General features: G+C 46.0%; 1 protein-coding gene across 6 annotated transcripts in view; it reads left to right on the top strand.

Moving 5' to 3' along the window:
• The window catches only part of DCAF5 (DDB1 and CUL4 associated factor 5), a 100,795-nt gene extending 93,299 nt beyond the window's left edge, over positions 1 to 7,496 (top strand). For 5 of the 6 annotated variants that reach the window (XM_009249193.4, XM_009249192.4, XM_009249196.4 and 2 more), the window contains exon 9: positions 5,429 to 7,496. In XM_009249193.4, coding sequence (XP_009247468.3) covers positions 5,429 to 7,183 — 1,755 coding nt within the window. In that variant the 3' untranslated portion in view covers positions 7,184 to 7,496. 6 annotated transcript variants of the gene reach the window in all.
• The last annotated feature ends 11,950 nt before the right edge of the window (positions 7,497 to 19,446 follow it).

The following is a 19,446-nucleotide window of genomic DNA, read 5'->3' as shown; positions in this document are numbered from 1 at the left end:
GCAACAGAGTGAGACCCTGTTTAAAAAAAAAAAAAAAAAAATTCCTCAATTTTTTTATTAAAATGACTTTGAAAACCTGAGAGTTTTCAGAGAAAAAAATAAAAATTAACTTGTGATTATTTTATTTCATAATTTTCATTTTCTTTTGTTCTTAAAAAAAATAACTATCCAGAGCTAAATCAAGTTGTACTTCATGGCAGGGGGCAGCTGTCAGAAATAAAGAGGCCAGGCGTGGTGGCTCACGCCTGTAATCCCAACACTCTGGGAGGCTGAGGCAAGTGGATCAGCTGAGGTCAGGTGTTTGAGAGCAGCCTGGCCCAAATGGTGAAACCCTGTCTCTACTAAAAATACAAAAATTAGTCGGGTGTGGTGGTGTGTGCCTGTAGTCTCAGCTACTCAGGAGGCTGAGGCAGGAGGATCGCTTGAACCCAGGACGCAGAGGTTGTAGTGAGCCAAGATTGCACCACTGCACTCCAGCCTGAGTGACAAAGCGAGACTCTGTCTCCAAAAATATATATATATAATATTGGCATGTAGGTCAGTATTTTTTTGGCCTTAGTCCAACTTCCTTGATTTAGGCTTTGCTGGTCCTGTGGATCAGAGCTGACTTTCATGGCAGCACACATTTCCCTGTGGGGCTAGAATGAGGAAATCATTTTTACTGACTTTTTCTTTTTACAGATGATGAGATTTAAATTACAAATTAACTGTCCAAGGTCACACAGCTAATTGGTGGCAAAGCTAGGATAGAGCCCTGCCCTTTGTTCTTCCCAGTCACCACCACATTTGCCATGCTGGTGGGAAAGCAGCAAGCAGCCCAATTCTGCTGCTAGATTCTATCCTTTCAGTAGGGCAGTCATTGAAATGGCCTAGTCCCTTGCATTGCTTTCCCCTCTCCTTTGGCCGATGACTAATGGGTTGACTCTGTAACGTGTCCTCTCTGGGCCTGTTGACGTCATTCTCTTTCTCAGAGAGCTTTCTGCTTGGGCATCTCCTTTACAAGAGGAATTCCTGTTTGAGTGTGCACTCTGGGATGCTTCTGTGATAAGTCTCCCTATTTATTGTTTAGTCAACTGAAGTCCTTGCCCTAAATGTCATATGTTGCAAACTAGCCAAGTTCTCAGAGAAAAAAATGTTTTCTCTGTGAGGTTGTACAGACTGAACTATGGAGCTCACTGCTCCCTGGTTTGCATGGGATCTGAACCCTCTTCCACCAGGAGGCACATTTAGCCCTTTGAAACATTAAGTATGTACAGATGATCATAGTGAGAAGGAAAGCAAAAAGCTCTGGAGTCCTCAGCTTTGCTGTCTCACAGGTGTCATCCCCATTCACAGTCTGGCTGGGAATGGCATGGCACTAAGAATTGCAGGAAGGGAGGTGGTAAGGAGAAGGATGAGACCAATGGCCATGCTGGCCTCATCTCAATTGGAATTACTGCCTCACCCTGCACTTACATTATCCTGAAAGGCCGCTGAGTCTCGACCCTTGGTTCTGTCTCCCATCTGGAAAGTGAGGGTGCTAACAGTGCCTTACCACCCAGGAGTGCCTTGTGAATTACCTGTGCCTGACTCCTATTTTAATAAATGTCACTTTCCTGCCTGCTATTTCTGAGAGGATCAGTGGCTCAAAGAGCATTAGCCACCACGTTCTGGTCCAGCCTGAGACCTGCTTTTCTCTCTCTACTCCCCCTTCTCTCTGTCCTTGTCATTTACTGCCACCTTCCGCTAGGAGAAGAGTCCCTGTTGTCAGGGACGACACAGGGAAACCCCATCTCTACGAAAAATTTAAAAATTAGCCAGGCATGGTGGTGCCCGCCTGTGCTCCCAGTTACTCAGGAGGCTGAGGTGGGAGGATCACTTGGGTCCAGGATTGAAGCTGCAGTGAGCCGTGTTCATGCCACTGCACTCCAGCGTGGGTGACAGAGTGAGACCCTTTCCCAAAAATAAAAGCGTATCATGATCACTTGTGTAACTCAAACACTTGTCACTTAATTGCTTTCCATTTTTATGATGTTTGAATAAGAATTGAACTGCATCCTTTTTCTCAGCAGCCCCTTAAGCTAAACTTCACTGTGCATGGAGAGGAAAATACTTGTCTCATCTCTCGTCTTGTCTCTTCACTTCTTTTCTTTCTTTTCCTTCTTTTCTTTTTTCTTTTTTTTTTTTTTTTTTTTGAGACAGGATCTTACTGTGTCACCCAGCAGGCTGGAGTACAGTGGCACAATCATGGCTCACTGCAGCCTCAACCTCCCCAGGCTTAGGTGATCCTCCCACCTCAGGCTCCCGAGTAGCTGGGACTTCAGGTGTACACCACCACTCCTGGCTAATTTTTGTATTTTGTAGAGACGGGGTTTTGCCATGTTGTCCAGATTGGTCTCAAATTCCTGGGCTCAAGGGATACTCCTGCGTTGGCGTCCCAAAGTGCTGGGATTACAGGTGTGAGCCACCACGCCTGGCTTTCTCATGAACTTTGCCCGATGATGAGACATGTCGAGCCATATATATATATGTATTTTTTTTTTTTTTGAGACAGGATTTCGTTCTTGTCTCCCAAGCTGGAGTGCAATGGCGCAATCTCGGCTCAGTGCAACCTTCTCCTCCCGGGTTCAAGCAATTCTCCTGCCTCAGCCTCCCGAGTAGCTGGGACTACAGGCACCTGTCACCACGCCCAGCTAATTTTTGTATTTTTGGTAGAGACAGGGTTTTACCACGTTGGCCAGGCTGGTCTCGAACTCCTGACCACAAGTGATCCACCCACCATGGCCTCCCAAAGTGCTAGGATTACAGGCTTGAGACACCACGCCCGGCTGCCACATTTAACATGTAACAGGAAGTTGGTTTTTCATTGATTCACTTCTGAGTTGTTAACTTTCCAGTGTAAAGAGATTACCAATTTCACAAATGGTTGGAATTTATATATTAATACTAAGGATTAGGACCAAGATAATAGGGATGGTCAGTACTTATAATGTTCAGAAGTTTCTCTGAGGGTGGGTTTTAACATTCTGGTTGAGGCATTCAATTGCCAAATGAAAGAGAAAACATCACATTTATTGGTGTTGGGTATGGGCTTTGGTATCATTTCTCATTTACACATATGAGAAACAGGCTTTCAAGTGTGAGGTCATTTGCTCAGGGCCACAGGAAATGACAGGTCTGGGGTTCCTACCTGCTCCCCTTACTCCTGAAGCGCTGTACTGTGTGTCTGGAGTGAAGGTTTTGTTTTGCTCTGAATCTTAGGATTGGATGAGACCCATCTAATTTACTGTTCAGAGGAAGGAGCTGCGCATCACCCACTAACTAGGAGTCAGTGGAAACCCACACTCAAGACTCCTGCCTCTTAATCCTGCATTTCACTCCATTACTCCAGGCTTCAGGAATGAACAGTCTACCTCAGCTTAATACATTCCAGAGCTCAAATGCAAACTAACTTTCAGTGTTATGACTTTTCATTCCTGAAGGGAAAATGTAGGAGCTGGGTAGTAATATACTGAAACTTAAAAATGGGCTTGGTAAGGAGTTAAGCCAGCATCTCACTGTTGTTATTTTGTACTTTTGTTAACAAATTGTGAGTTTCTGTGAGGTACAAATAGATTTATCTTCATATTAGAGAACATGGTTAATGACATTTTACCACTTTTAAACTGGAGAGGTGAGAGATTTGGCTCAGAATTACGAATAAGATGCAAAAAAAAAAAAAAAAATCCTAAGGGCTTTCCCTTTTGGACCACTCAGCTTCCTTTCTAAGCCACCAAGCTCTTTTATTCCCTTAGACATCTGTTTGCAGAGATAGTAATTATAGCTTAAGCCACATGCTGGAGACCGTGTTTAAACCTTCAGATAAACCCTTTATTTTATTCTACTTATTTTATGGTAACTGTAGTCTAGTGTTTCTCAAAAGTTGGTCTCCCTACTTACTCATCCCTTGAGTGGCTAAAAATGCATGGTCCTGATACCTGTTCATGACTTACTGAATCAGAACCTCTAAGAGTGGGACTGAGGAATCAACATTATAATTGCTCTTCTGATGATTCTTGTGCACTCCAAAGTGAAAACCAATCCCTTGAAACTCTCTAGGGTAAGATTATGAAGCTGGAGAGGAGAGAACATCTGAGCCACATCTAGAGTTATGGATAGGGAACAAAGTTGAAGTTGGGAACTGGTGGAGAGATGCTAATCTAGAAGGTTTCTTCAGCCTCTTTGGAACTGGGGGTTCCTCTGCAGAGACACCACCTCTCAGGAATTGCCAAGTAAAGCATGGCAGGAATGGGACTCAGGAGAATTCCCACAGGGAGGTACATTTGTCCTTAGATAGCTTTGAGGAAATGAAGTCTTGGTCTAGATGAAGGATGGGGAATTAAGGGGCCACTGTTCTCTGGGTTGGATGCCATCTAAAGATAGACACCAGCCTGTCAGGCAAGAAGATTGCCTGGGATTTCATCTGAGTTGCCATGACTACAGGCTGATGTAACTGGGCTGCTCTGTGCTGCTGTGAACCAGTCTGCAGTCAGGTGGAGCTAATCGTTCTCATTTGCAGTGACAGCTTAATTACCTTGCACTTGATTTTGCATAACAGTAAAGTTAAGCCTTTAAGTCAGGCAGACCTGAGTTTGAGTCCTAGCTCTGCTGCCTTTTAGCTATGAGTCCATGTCCCTGACCATGGAGTGGAGGGGTATTATGAGTGGGGCTGCAGTTACCTGTCCTTGGGGCATGTGTCCTACCTACTCCTATAGCTAACAGACTTGTTGGGGAGCAAGCCAGCAGCTCCCTGGTTAAGAGAACCCAGTTTCCTGGGTAACTGGTGCCTGTATGTCCAAGAGGGAACTGCAGTGTAGGCAGTTGGCTATTCTTATCAAGCTCCAGTGAGCAATTCCCATTAGTTAAAAATAGGAATGTTGCAGTTGGGCAGAAGTGGAGCTATAGGCTCAGATATTAACTACCATAGAGGGCTGAGTGCTGGGTCTGTTTTCATTTGGGAAAAGTGGTACCTCTCTGAGCACAGCTTCGGTCTTCTGAAAGTCTTTAACACCTTGGGCAATCTTCAAGTCATCCTCTATCCTCCAGGATTATTATTATAATGTCCAACTACTAATAGATGAAACTAAAAGGGAGGAAGATTCTGGTGGAGAAAGTATGTGATTACCCTGGGCCTAGAGACAGGACTTAGGTAGGTCTCTTGACACTAGGCTAATAAATACTGTGTTCTAGAGCATGCATTTCCCCACATCTGATTCTAAAAGCCTCAGTTTTCATACACAGCCCACATGATCCAGTCTGGTAAAGAACTTATTTTTAAGTTGGTTAGCAAGTCCTAGTTAAATTACAGGGAGGGTCTGGGGAAGTTCTGCCTTGGTGTTCTTTATCACCACCAGTGAAAGAATACTTTCCAGTTACTCCTTGTTGCTTTTGTTTTTCATTTTCTGTTCAGATCTGGAGCCCATACAAGCAGCCAGGATGTACTGGAGACCTCGATGGTCGGATTGAGGACGATTCCCGCTGTCTCTATACCCATGAAGAGTACATCAGCCTTGTGCTGAACAGTGGGAGTGGCCTGTCGCATGACTACGCCAACCAGTCGGTCCAGGAAGACCCCCGGATGATGGCCTTCTTTGATTCCCTCGTACGCCGAGAGATCGAGGGCTGGAGCTCTGACTCAGACAGTGACCTCAGTGAGAGTACTATCCTCCAACTGCACGCAGGGGTCAGCGAGCGCTCAGGCTACACTGACTCAGAATCTTCAGCCTCACTGCCTCGCTCCCCGCCTCCCACAGTAGATGAGTCTGCCGACAACGCCTTCCACCTGGGGCCCCTCCGGGTCACCACCACAAACGCAGTAGCCTCAACTCCACCAACACCCACGTGTGAGGACGCAGCCTCTCGCCAGCAGCGTCTGTCTGCTCTGCGGCGCTACCAAGACAAACGTCTCCTGGCCCTTTCCAATGAGTCCGATTCTGAGGAGAATGTCTGTGAGGTGGAACTAGACACAGATCTCTTTCCCCGGCCACGGTCACCCAGCCCTGAAGATGAATCCAGCAGTTCTAGCAGCTCTAGCAGCTCTGAGGATGAGGAGGAGCTGAATGAACGCCGAGCCTCTACCTGGCAGCGGAATGCCATGCGGCGCCGACAGAAGACAACCCGAGAAGACAAGCCCAGTGCCCCGATCAAGCCCACCAACACTTACATTGGAGAAGACAACTATGATTACCCCCAGATCAAAGTGGATGACCTCTCCTCCTCCCCAACCTCGTCCCCTGAGCGGAGCACTTCCACGCTAGAGATTCAACCAAGCCGGGCATCACCAACTTCTGACATAGAATCAGTTGAGCGAAAAATTTATAAAGCTTACAAGTGGCTCCGCTACTCTTATATCTCCTACTCAAATAACAAAGATGGAGAGACCTCCTTGGTGACCGGGGAGGCAGATGAAGGGAGAGCAGGAACCAGCCACAAAGACAACCCAGCCCCTTCTTCCAGTAAGGAAGCCTGTCTAAACGTAGCAATGGCCCAGAGGAATCAGGACCTGCCACCTGAAGGCTGCAGCAAGGACACTTTTAAAGAAGAGACTCCTAGAACTCCCAGCAATGGCCCAGGCCATGAGCACAGCAGCCATGCTTGGGCAGAGGTGCCAGAGGGTACCTCTCAGGACACTGGCAATAGTGGCTCTGTAGAGCACCCTTTTGAAACCAAGAAGCTCAATGGAAAGGCCCTGAGCAGTCGGGCTGAGGAGCCACCTTCTCCTCCTGTCCCCAAGGCATCTGGCTCCACTCTCAACAGCGGGTCTGGCAACTGTCCCAGGACCCAGTCTGATGACAGTGAGGAGAGGAGCCTCGAAACCATCTGTGCCAACCACAATAATGGACGCTTACACCCTCGTCCCTCTCACCCTCACAATAACGGGCAGACCTTGGGGGAGCTGGAGGTGGTGGCCTACTCTTCCCCAGGACACTCAGACACTGACCGTGATAACTCGTCCCTGACAGGGACACTCCTACACAAAGATTGTTGCGGGTCTGAAATGGCCTGTGAGACCCCCAATGCTGGAACAAGAGAGGACCCCACTGACACCCCAGCCACAGATAGTAGCAGGGCTGTTCATGGCCACAGTGGCCTCAAAAGGCACCGAATTGAATTGGAAGACACAGATTCAGAGAATTCCTCCTCAGAGAAGAAATTAAAAACATGATAAATACAAAGGGAAAACAAAAAGCTACAAAAGTAGCCTTACAAAAAAAAAAAAAAAAAAATTTGTTTAGTGAATACAGAGGAAAGGAAAAACAAGTATTAAAGGCACATGAAACCAGGGCCTGAAATTTTGTGTCTGATGCTGCTCCCTTCTATCCAACATTCAACAACGGGTCTGAATGTCTAGCTGGCCGTTGGCTTGTGCTGTGTTAAGAAAGGGAAAAAAAAAACAACCCAAGTGACTCCTTTCTAGTGAGACGTGAGCGTAGTGTGCCGCGCAAGGCTCTGTGGAAGTAAATCTTTGTTGAGACGTTCGACTTGTTCTTGTGTACGCACAATGGCACGTGTGCGCTCATTGTCTCATAAGACCTTTCTTTTAGTTCTCCATCAGAAAGGACCTATGAATTTGTACTTTTTGCCATCTCACCCTGTTTACATGCCATAGGTGTTCTGGTCTGGATGATGGGTGCCTGTTAAATCAGGTTGTGCTGCCAGTGAGTTGTAGATTTATGCTGGAAGAATGGAGAATGGAAACAGGCCTTCAGCCCATTGGCTGCGCTGGAGAGGAAAGCATGGTTCCTTTCTTAAAGAAATCTTCCATGTTTTCTCTAAGTAACACTTCTTTATTGAGCATTTAATGTGGACATACTATAAAAAGAGAATTTTTAATGCTAATGAGAGGTTTAGCACTTAAGATCAGATTCAAGAGAATATAGATTCCTGATAAATTTCACTGTTTGCAAATTGAGCAATGCTGCAACATGTACTGTATGAAGGCCATAAAATAGAGCTAGTCATGGATAACAGACTTTAACCAGTTAGGTGCTAGATCCTAAGAGGCACTCACAAGGCCAGCAGGTGCTTCCTTGGCTCCCACGATGGATTGAGGCATAGTGAAAGAAGGGCAAAGACAGCTTTCCAGAGCTTTGTGCTCAGGCTACTAAAGTAGTTGTTATAGGTGTGTTAATGAAGAAGCTTAGTGAGGAGCAGAATGTGGTACTATATTCATTTAACTCAACCCAGAACCATTGGTCAGAATTGGTGGGACTGGCATCTTCCCTCAGACTTGCAGTTGATAGAGGCTGTGGTGTTCTCACTAGACTTTGCAGAGCAGTAGGCATCTCAAGGTAACAGATTCTTATTGAGTAGGTCTATTAGGAGTCAGAGGGTATGCGGGAGGAGTCTCTGGCTTATGACTTCTGGTTCCCATTAGTCTTAAGTCTTCTGGTTCCCATAAAAGACTCAGTTTTATTGAGGTAGATACAGGTTTAGAAGAGAAAAGAGCAACAGATTTTCAGTGTTGCAGTCACTTGGTTATCTATGAAGGGTTGTGCAAAACAGGAAGGTCTAGGAATGACTAGATATCTTGTTGGCATAAATGTTATGAAAAGGCAGAATACTGGCAAGAAATGAGGAAGAGAGAGAAAAATAATATAACTTTCTTGAGTGCAAAGGTGCTAGACAACTAGGAGCCCAGCTGGGATTGGTGTAGGGAGGGCCAAACACTGACTAGTGTGGCCTCACTGCCCCAGCCTTCCTTTCAGAGGAAGGCCTGTCCTGCTGGAACTGGAGCCAAGGGGAGGCTGCCTATGAAGGCAGAAGACATGGATGAATTCAGGCACTGGGGGTGGGGGGGGGGTTATTTATAAACACAAGGTGGTTGGTTTAAGCCAAAAGGAGATACCATCCTGATAAGCTCTGTGAAAGAGAAGATGTGCCTGGTGTGTGTGATGCGGCTGGGGTATGAAAACACTGAGAAGGAGATGAAGGAGTGTGTGTAGCATGGGGGTGTGTACAACTTAACACCTGGACTTTTACTGGGGGAGTGGGTAAGTGATTCTGTAACCAACATTAGAATTACTTTGGATTTGTAATCAGATTGGTTCTATGATTTGTCTTTGACTATTCACAGATAATTGTAAATGCTGGTTTTATAAGCCCAAGTCATTTTGCATTTGCTTTTCCAAAATGTATTAAATTGGAATTTTTTAATCCTTTATATACAAAAAAAAAAAAAATACGATCACTCAGTGTGTGTTTCTCTTCCCCTTCTGAGTCAGCACACCCAGTCCTTTATTTTATTCTATTCTATTTATTTTATTTTAATAAGCACATAGCCTCTTCTGACTTCTCAAAGGACAATCCACATATCTTCCTGAAAAGAAGTAGTTAAAGTTCCCTTGGGAACTAGCTACTTGGTAGTTACAGTTCCCAAATGCAGAACTTGGTCTTTTCATGTTAAAAGGCTTAATCTCATTTGGGTACTCAAAAGAGAAGTCAGAGTTTATTCTGGTTAACTTGAGAAGCCAAGAAAGATCATTTTTAGCAAGTATGCCTTCCATCCTTGGCAGAGGCTTCCCAGCATCCTAGGCTCAGCTCACCAGGTGATAGGCCCCATAAGACACACACATGAGCAGGGTGAGAAATGCTTGCTTTATAGCTGCTCTACCCTCATCTCCAGAGATTTTGTGTCTATGGTTGTGGGTCTGGAAACCTGGCAGGAACCACTTCTAGAGTACCTTTGCCTAAACTCTTTCAGAATTGAGGCCCCAACTTTGACGGCGCATTTAATACCCAATTTCTTCCATAATAGATATTTTTAACAGCAGGACAGATGGCACTGATTAGATCAAGAACTATTTGGAAGTGCCTCTTATGTTTTTTTCCTGCATCCTGTACATAAAGTTTTAAGTGGCAGGTCCAGATATATAAAATAATTTCTCTCTATTTTCCAGCTGGTTTTGTTAATGATTCTCTAGGACAGCAGGTAAATGAGTTAAGTTGTTGGCTTGGGGCAAGTGAAGTTTGTGACTATGCTTGATTTAATAAGCTGAGAGTCTCTTGTTTGTCTGTCAAGGTGCCTTCCTCTGCTGAAGCCTTACCTCCTTCTCACCCAGCAACGGTTAACTCTTCTCTTGTGTATATGCAAATAAACCTATTATTCACTTCTCACGTCTTCCTCTTCTCTTCCAGGGAAGACTTGGTTGCTTAGACACCTCTCCTTTATTTCTTTTCTGTTTTATTTCTTGCCTAGTTGGAAACTTGATTGAAAGCTATGCTGAAAACTAGAAGAAAAACTGCAGTGTTCCACATCCATGACAATGGTCATTGTCACTTTTAGGTATTGGGACAAGGTCACATCTGGACAACAAAATGCAGGATAGGAGAAGGTATTTATTTGGTCTCCTTTACCAGGTTTAAAGGGACTTAAGATAGCGAGACCCTGGAACTGATAATTTTATTAGTTGGAACAGAGAGAACAATGCAGTGAAGTGACATTACAAACGGCTCCCAAAGAAATATTTTCTGATGTTTCCAAATACCAAATTGCATTTCCTGCCTTGCCCCAGGCATGCACTGCAAACTTTTTTCTAAAAAAAAAAAAAAGCAAAACTCGTATCTCCTGCCCGTAAAGCTGCCTGCTACAGTTAACTGAAAAATTCTTGCCAACCAAGGCTTGTCAGGAAAACAGACGCTTCCAAAGGAAGACTGTCCTTCCCCCATGACCTAAGCAAGACAACATGCCACGATTGAAACACCAAGGTGAAGTAAGGCTCAGTGAGTCCCAGCCTTGCAGCAGCAGGGTAGTGGTTTTGAACAAACTGTGTGGTTCTTAGGTGGGATATTCTGATCTGAGTGCTCAGTTGTCCTTGAGCACTCATATTGGAATTAAATTACATGAATTCAAATAGTTAAAAGCAATTTTGAATTTCTCAATGATGTTTCTCACATGCAGTAGTGCACATGGATCCAAAACCTGTTTGAATCCTAACTGCATTTCATTGTTAGAACAGTGGTGGTAAGATGCTTCTCAGAATGGAGGCTTAGAGGCATAGCTTAAACTTCCCTGTGCCCTGCATTTAACATTGCCCGGATAAGGAAGAGGAGTTACTCTGTTCAATTCACAACAGGATTTACTCGAATGTGCAGAGGATCTAGCAGTGCTTATCTGCAAGACGGTCACGTTGTAAGGAAATAGGATATCTAATGTTTCAAAATACTGAAGTTGGGAAATGACTCCTTTGGGCTTATGGCCCAAAGCCATGAGCTTGTGGAATATTCCAGCCAAAGTACAGAATGCTAGCTTAGAAGTCTGTCTGCCTTTGTGAGTTCCCCTACTAAAGCTAGGAAAGACAATAAAGCCCCTAAGATATGCAGGGGCTCACCCAGACTCCTTAGGCATAAGGGAAGTTTTTGTTATCTAGGGAAGCTGGGAGGGAAGTCATCTGGGGGAAAGGGGATTAGGAAGACTGCAAGGGAAGAAATAAAGTGCTAGGTGGGTCCATTAACTTTCTGGATCCACAGAACTAGCATTCAATGTGCCACGGGACTGGCCTCTGAAACACTTGGTCATCAAGATTCTCCAACCAAAATCCCCCAGTACATATGCTGCTCAACTTAGGATGGGGTTTTATGTCTGATAAACCCATCATAAATTGAAAATGTTGTAAGTCGGCCGGGCGCGGTGGCTCACACCTGTAATCCCAGCACTTTGGGAGGCCAAGGCAGGCAGATCACGAGGTCAGGAGTTCAAGACCAGCCTGGCCAACGTGGTAAAACCCCGTCTCTACTAAAAATACAAAATTAGCCGGGCATGGTGGTGCATGCCTGTAATCCCAGCTATTCGGGAGGCTGAGGCAGGAGAATCGCTTGAGCCTGGGAGGCAGAGATTGCAGCGAGCCGAGATCGTTCCACTACACTGTAGCCTGGGCAACAGACAGAGACTCCATCTCAGGAAAAAAAAAGAAAATGTTGTAAGTCAAAAATGCATTTAGGCCAGGCGTGGTAGTTCACGCCTGTAATCCTAGCACTTTGGAAGGCCAAGGCAGGTGGATTGCTTGAACTCAGGAGTTCGAGACCAGCCTGGGCAATATGGCAAAATCCCATCTCTTCAAAAAATAGAAAAAAAATAGCCAGAAGTGGTGGTGCACAGCAATAGTCCCAGCTGTTCAAGAGGCTGAGGTGGGAGGATCACCCGAGCCTGGGAAGGTAGAGGCAGCATTGAGCCGTGATGGCACCACTGCACTCCAGCCTGGGCAAGAGAGTAAGACCCTGTCTGAAAAAAAAAAATTTTTAATGCATTTAAAACAAACCACTGTTGGCTCACGCCTGTAATCCCAGCATTTTGGGAAGCCAAAGCAGGCAGATCCCTTGAGGCGAGGAGTTCAAAACCAGACTGGCCAACATGGCAAAACCCTGTCTCTGCTAAAAACACAAATATTAGCTGGGTGTGTTGATGCGTGCCTGTAATCCCAGCAACTCAGGAGGCTAAGACACAAGAATCACTTGAACCTGGGAGGCAGAGGTAGCAGTGAGCCGAGACAGTGCCGCTGCACTCCAGCCTGGGCGACAGAGTGAGACTGTCTCAAAAAAAAAAAAAAAAAAAAAAAAAACATGAAAAAGCCATCTAACCTACTGAACATCATAGCCTAGCCTACCTGAAACGTGCTGAGAACACCTAGCCTGCAGTTGGCCAAAATCACCTGGCAACACAGTACACTGCAGAGTATTGGTGGTTTACCCTTGTGATCAGTGGCTGGCTGGGAGCCAAAACTTGCTGCCACAGCCCAGCATTATGAGCAAGTATCTTAATGCACATGTGGCTAGCCTGGGAAAAGATCAAAATTCAAAATTTGAAATACTGTTTCTACTGAACGCATATCACTTTCACACCATCATAAAGTCAAAAAATTGTGTTGTGAGTCAGGGACTGTATAATAATAATAGAGGTCAAAAAATGCAAGATTGAGGCCAGGTGTGGTGGCTCACACCTGTACTCGGAGCACTTTAGGAGGCCGAGGTGGGCAGATCACTTAAGGTCAGGAGTTCGAGACGAGCCTGGGCAACAAGGTGAAACGCTGTCTCTACTAAAAATACAAAAATTAGCTGGACGTGGTGGTGCATGCCTGTAATCCCAGCTACTCAGGAAGCTAAAGCACAAGAATTGCTTGAACCTGGGAGGCGGAAGTTGCAGTGAGCCAAGATCGCAGCCTACGTGAAAGAATGAGACTCTGTCTCAAAAAAAGAAGAAAAAAATGCAGATTAGTTTGGGAGAAATTACCTTTTCAGACCTCTTTGCTAGAATGCATAAATGCCATTAAAAAAGGATTGTATTATAGCCCTAACATCAGCATATGTACTTAAACATGCTCCTAAAACAGGTGAGTGTGTGGTTGTTGGTGACTGGCATAGGCTTTCATAGGGTAACATACATCTACGTGCTTGCCTACTCGTAGACTGGTTAGTGACAATATTTGGGTCGTACCCCTATCTCTTTCTTTTTTTTTTTTTTTCTTTTTTTGTAACTTTCTTACCTTATTTTCTCTTCATTTCTCAGAGTCAATTTTTTCTCTCATCTCTCCAAGACCTTGCCTTAAATAGTTAAGGCTAACTTCTGTTCCTTTCTCTTCTTCCCAAGAGAACTGTGAATTAGGTGGAAATAGCATTGAACTAGCAAGAGAAGTGGATCCTATGCATGTTCTCCCGTGGAGTTGCTGCATGAGACTTGGGCAAGTCACTCAGACTCTTGGGAACTGTGAAACAAATCCCTCTCAACTCAAATCCCAATTCCTTCTGTTCCAGCTCCTCTATGTGTCCCTCCTGGGGATCAGAGGGCTCTCTGGCTCTCACTCTGATGAGCTGTCATTCTTAAAACATCTCTGTAGTGCCCACCAGAACCAGTGAGCCAAGATCTTTGGCAAGTGTACAGCTGCTCAGAGCCTCAAGCTTTACCTCTGTAAAATAGGTTCAGCACATTGTCAAGAGATCAAATGAACAGATATGTATATATATGCTATATATATGTTATATAATATGCAAACTATGATAGAATAATATACAATGATTAATTATATAATATATATAAGCTATACATAGCTTGGGACAATGCCTGTTATTTAGAAAGCACTGAAATGTTTGCTATCATTAGTACATTCTCTCTTGTTTGCTTTCATTGCTTGTTGATACGAGTGTGCACACCATGTAGAAGACTTTTTTGGATGGGGTCTGCTGAGAAAGTAACCTCTCCTTCTGAGAGAGAAGATACTGTACCCCAGTAAGTCTTAACCTGAAAACAAAAAAAAGAGTAAATTATTCCCATTATGGTAGACCTGACTAAAGCAGAGTTTGGGGCCTTGGACACGACCTCCGACTTGGGGAGCCAACTGTCTAGAGGCTCCACCTGAAGCCAGGCCTGGCTGACAGAGGCCTCTCAGCTCCTTGCTTATGATGACCCTTACCATGAGTGCCTGACCTCCTGACAGCCTCATTGATTCCTGGAATTTGGTGCCAGCTCTCCACTTTCTGCAAGTCTGCAGGGGTTGGGGTGAGTAGTGGCAAATTTTATTAAACTATAGTCTTAATACGGTGGTGCTGAAGATGACAGGCCTCAGAGGCTGGGACAGCAAACTTCTCTCCGGCCTTCAGAGCTAAAAGTTTCCTATCTGGCATTGGGCCAGCGCTAAGAGAATCAGGAAAGTGGCAAGCCATGGAAATGCTCTGCGTCTCTGCCAAAGAAAAGTTTTGACCAGAGTTTTCCATGCAGGATTGGTGTGTGGGTGTGCATGCACACGTATGCATTCGGTAACATCTGATTCAAGAAGAAGCCAAACCGTAAAACAAAAACAGAGAAGTCTGACTAGGCCAAGGGGAAGGAGGGTCAGAGTGCAATCCTGGCCCACTAAACCCTCAGGACAGATCTAGATGGAACCTGGATCCCAGGAGCACATGCGCGGCACTTGGAGAGGCAGCAGAATGAGAGAGGAAGGTTTTGAACTGCTGGTGGAAAAGAGGCAATGGAATTATACTTATGGAAAAAAGGTTTTCAAACAAGACACATCTGCCAGAAGAGAAGCCAGAGCAAGGGTGGGGACATGGGGAAGGCAGAGAAGAGTCCAGGCCGAAATAAGCATTTCTGAGCTTATCCTGAAGGAGAGGGTGTGGTTAGCTGCATCACCCAGTTCAGCTGCCTCATTTTAGACGTTGAGAGGCAAGGCCAGTGAGAGGCTGGGCTTGGCCTTTGAGGTTATGCTCTCCGCACATGTTGCTGCTTCCTTCACTAAGATGTGATTCTTGGTTGGGGAAGTGCTTACCTTGACCTCCCCACCCTCACCCAGCATGACTCCAGCGGGGACTCTGAAGACAACATGCAGCAGTAGCAAGGAACTGAATATGGTCTGTGAGGAGGCAGGGTGAGGGTGGAGCCTTTGGCAAAGGAAAAAACAGGGTCAGCTGTGCTTGGATCACCCTCACCCCTAGAAAATCATCACTCAGACTAACGTGACTTGTCTCTGCACCTTGCTTAGCAACTCTAACCACTCCCAGGTTGCTGAATGCTGTCCTGGTGTTTCAGCCCCCTGGAGATGTAAATGAATCCTTTGGATGACTTTTAGAGAAAAGCAATGAACGTGTTGGGGTACTGGAAGAAAAGACAAAAGGGACCAGAGGGTGGGAGCTGAATCATTAGGTTTTAGGTATGCAGAGGCTTTAGAATGGGAGAAGACCTTTCAAGTTGTAAGCACCCAAGGGCCAGAAGAGGAAAGGACAAGTTTTAAATGGAATATGCCCAGTTGCAGACCCAAGAAGACTGGCTCAAATTGCTGTTCCCTTCTTGCCTGTTGGGTCCTGGTAAGGTCTTTTTCCTAAACTAGCTGTGATAAGCAGCTTATAGCTCATATCCTGTTATCTTTATCCTCGTTTTAAACGTCCCTGCTCAAAGCAAACTCAAGCACTTTGTTTCTCAAGCAGCTGCCTAGGTTGGAATTCTATGGGCCGAAGCTGCCAAGTTTAGCCTCAGTGGGGAAGGCTGGTCAGCGCCAATAGGTGGAACAGCTGGCCCAGACTGTCTCGTTCCAGGTCTGGCTGACTGTGGGGGCGAGAGTTGGCACAAAGATGAATTTGTCATTCTGCTCAGGCCGGTGTCCAAATCCTGCAACTCCCCCAGCTTGTCCTTCTTTGGAGAGACCCGCGGAGATGTCCCAAGCTTGGGGCCCCGCTGAACCAGGGTGTGTGGCATATTTCTCATGAGGCTGGCTGAGTCAGCAGTCACATTTGATCTACTGGCCCTCCCTCTTCTCTCCTGACTTGGGGTCCAGTAGGCAACCTCACTCCCTGCTAAGACCAGCAAACATGCTTGAGCGATCACTGAGGGGTAGGAGTGTGGACCCTCTGTCTGCTACACACTACACTGTTTCTGCCGCTTCATCCCTTGGGTCAATATGGGTGGCTTAAAGAATTCAGGAAAAGGTGAGTTCTTGGATTTCACTTGGAAGGAAGGAAAGAGTTGGCTGGACTGATTCTAATGCTGGTGCACTAGGGAGAAGGGGAGACAGGAGGAAGGCTGGGGGCCCTGAAAAGGTGGAGGACCAAAGGTGAACGTGCCTCTAGGGTCTCCTTGGAAAAGAAGTCAAACTTACTGGATAAACTGGAATTGCCAGGACAGCAGGTCTAAGAGGCCAAGCTAGGTCTTCATTCAAGAGGATTAACTCATTTGTGTCCAATCAGATAACTTAGACTCTCTGTTCTAATTGGAATTGACTCTGGTGATTGCTAATCCAGTAATGGATCAAGGACTCTGCACTTCAGCCATGGGTGCCTACAGGGTCAGGGACAAGTCCTTGACAGGCAGAAGGAAGATCTCTTGGCCAGGCCCTTACCACGAGCACCTGACCTAATGGCAGGTGACAGGCTCTTGGATTCCTGGAATTCCTGGTGCCAGGTCTCCACTTTCCTCAAGCTCCAGGGTTCCCACCTTCAATGTTTAGAATAACAGGAAGCTCTAAGATGACCTATGGGTAACCAAGGGCAAAACTGCTCTGTGTGTGTCTGCAGTCCATAGAGGCCACACTGTGGCCCACAGGAATGGTGCCTCCTCACCTGTGTGCCACCGTCCTGCAAGCTCCATCCAGTGGAGCAGCCAGTCCAGGAAAGGGAGGTTCTTGACCCTGCAGTTCTCCTTCCCTTCATTCACTCCCTGCTGCCCACGCTGAGGACACTCTGGGCTCTCCTGGCAGGCTTGCATCCTCCCCTGCCCAAATGCCCTCTTTCCCCTCTTCCCCTCAGGCCAACTAGCCCCAAACAGCAGGTGCAGGAGCCCAAGTTGTTGCAAAGTTGGGGTGGAGGGAAAACCTGAGCCCAGCACACATCCCTGGACCCTTGCTGAGCCCACAGTTACAGGGTCTTTCTTCTTCTTCTCAGCCCCCACTGTGACTTTAGGGGTCAGGAGGGGTTCAGCTGCCCAGTTTCCCAGACTGCTTCAAACTTACTCCCCTGAGGAAGCACTGCGGAGGTGAGGGTGCCACACTCTGCCAGGGACAGTGGGATCAGAGGGCAAGAATAAGAAGTGTCTTCCCATCGTTCCTGCTTTCTCATGACCTAATGAGCTTATTCTGGCTCTAAACTGTCTCCCTGAGCCCTGAGTCCCTTCCTGGTGCCAAGAAACCTCTTTCCCTCATGCTCTGAGTCACAGCTTAGTTGTCTTAGAAGAGCAGAAGTAGGAAGTCAGAGAAAGATGAGAGCCTTGGTGGGGTGGAAAGTGGGGGTCTCAGGTAGCATGAGGTAGTAGGAAGAATGTGATGTTTAAAGCCAGAGACTTAGGGTAAACTCTCTGCTTTGTGACATGGGCCAAGTCACTTTCTTCTTCTGACTTTGAATTTCTTCATCCACAGTTGAGACGAGGCTTACCTTGCAATGCTGTCCTGTGGATTAGTGAAAACATACACAAAGCACCTAGCACAATGCCCAGTAGGAACTGGGTAGGAAGAGCAGCTGTTATTGTCATCATAATCCTGTCTTTTCTCAGGTCCAATGACCTGTTGACTTTGGCTCCACTGCCATGATACTGTTCTTAAGCAAAATGTTGGGTAGAAAGCAAAATAGAGGTAGAAAGTACTGGTGACTTCTCCAAAAATGTCATCTCTTCCTCCCTCTCTGCGTTTATGAGAACATAAATAGAAATGAAGCTCAGTGTTGTGAAATTCAGGGTTCCTTTTTTGTCCTAAATACTTCCGAATAAAGCCAGCCACAGGAGCCACTCTACAGAGCTGGGATTCGAAAACCAGAAGCTGGTGAGGGGAACGGAGTGGCAGCAGCTGGAGGGAGCCTGAGGCACTCCCAGCCCTGCTTCCCCTCCCAGCCGCCAGCCAGGCGCTCACAGTGACCTGCCCAGACTGTCCCAACACTGCCCAATTCACGCTCACCTCTAGCCTGTTGAGCAGGAGTATGGCTTTCACTTTAAGAAAAGCCAATTATGAGAAATCCAAACTTAGGAAATCAAAATGAGGACAAAGGGATTCACATGACATACAAATGGGTTCTTTGCAAAAGACTTCTGATGATGCCCATCTGTTGTGTAAAAAGAGGCACCCTTGGGTGTAGGGATCTAGGGTAAACTCTGAGTGAGTCCTTTAAAAAGAAATGACTTCTCTTCAGTAGACTCACAATGATGTGATAACCCGAAGGTTTGCTGGAATGATTGATTGTCCCCAAATATAGGAAGTTTCCACAAGAAAGAAATGTCTCAGGCTCTTCTGCTCGTGAGGATTTTATTTTCTCTAGGAAACAACCAGAAGTCCGAGGTAAAAGTTCCTAGCTAATCATTTGAATTCTCCCTTTCCTTTCATCTCCTTGGTGATCCTGGGTGCTGGGAAGTGTTTTAGGAACCAATTATTTCCCAGCATCTCCTCCCCAGTCATAAAACACAGAAATGTTCATTACAGGTCAAAGGGCTTTGTACCCCAAGACAAAGGAAAGTTCTTGGGAAGTAGTTTCCCTTCATAATCTTTATCCATAAGGGTTAAAGAACAACCTCCCTTAATGAGACCAGAATGTTTAAAGGGAATCAGTGCTCTAGAAACAGCAAAGTGACGTGAGACAAATAAAAAGAGGAGTCTACCTCTAGCCTTCAGTAGGCACGGTATACCTCGGCACTGAACTGAAGCTTTGCCAACCTGGATAGTGAGTGCATTTCAGCTATTATTTCTGCTTGGTAAAATGCATGAATCCATGTGTCCCTAATCTTGTTGCCTGCTGGCAGGGGAAAGATTATTCATAATCCAGCACAACTCAAGTATGCATGTTTCTATGACCCAGCAAACCACTCCTGAACATAAACTCTAGACATTCTCCCCCAGGTCCTGAAGGGGACACATGCCGAGATGGCCATTGTGGGTTTGTGTGTGGTGACAGGGAGCTGGGGGAAATGAGGCATTCATCCCTGTGGGAGTGGACGTGCACACGTGCTTGCAGCCCACCCCCTGGGGGCCACAC

The sequence above is a fragment of the Pongo abelii genome, chromosome 15 (assembly GCF_028885655.2).
Source record: "Pongo abelii isolate AG06213 chromosome 15, NHGRI_mPonAbe1-v2.0_pri, whole genome shotgun sequence".
NCBI classification, from domain to species: domain Eukaryota; kingdom Metazoa; phylum Chordata; class Mammalia; order Primates; family Hominidae; genus Pongo; species Pongo abelii.
This window is presented reverse-complemented; position numbering and strand designations above follow the sequence as displayed.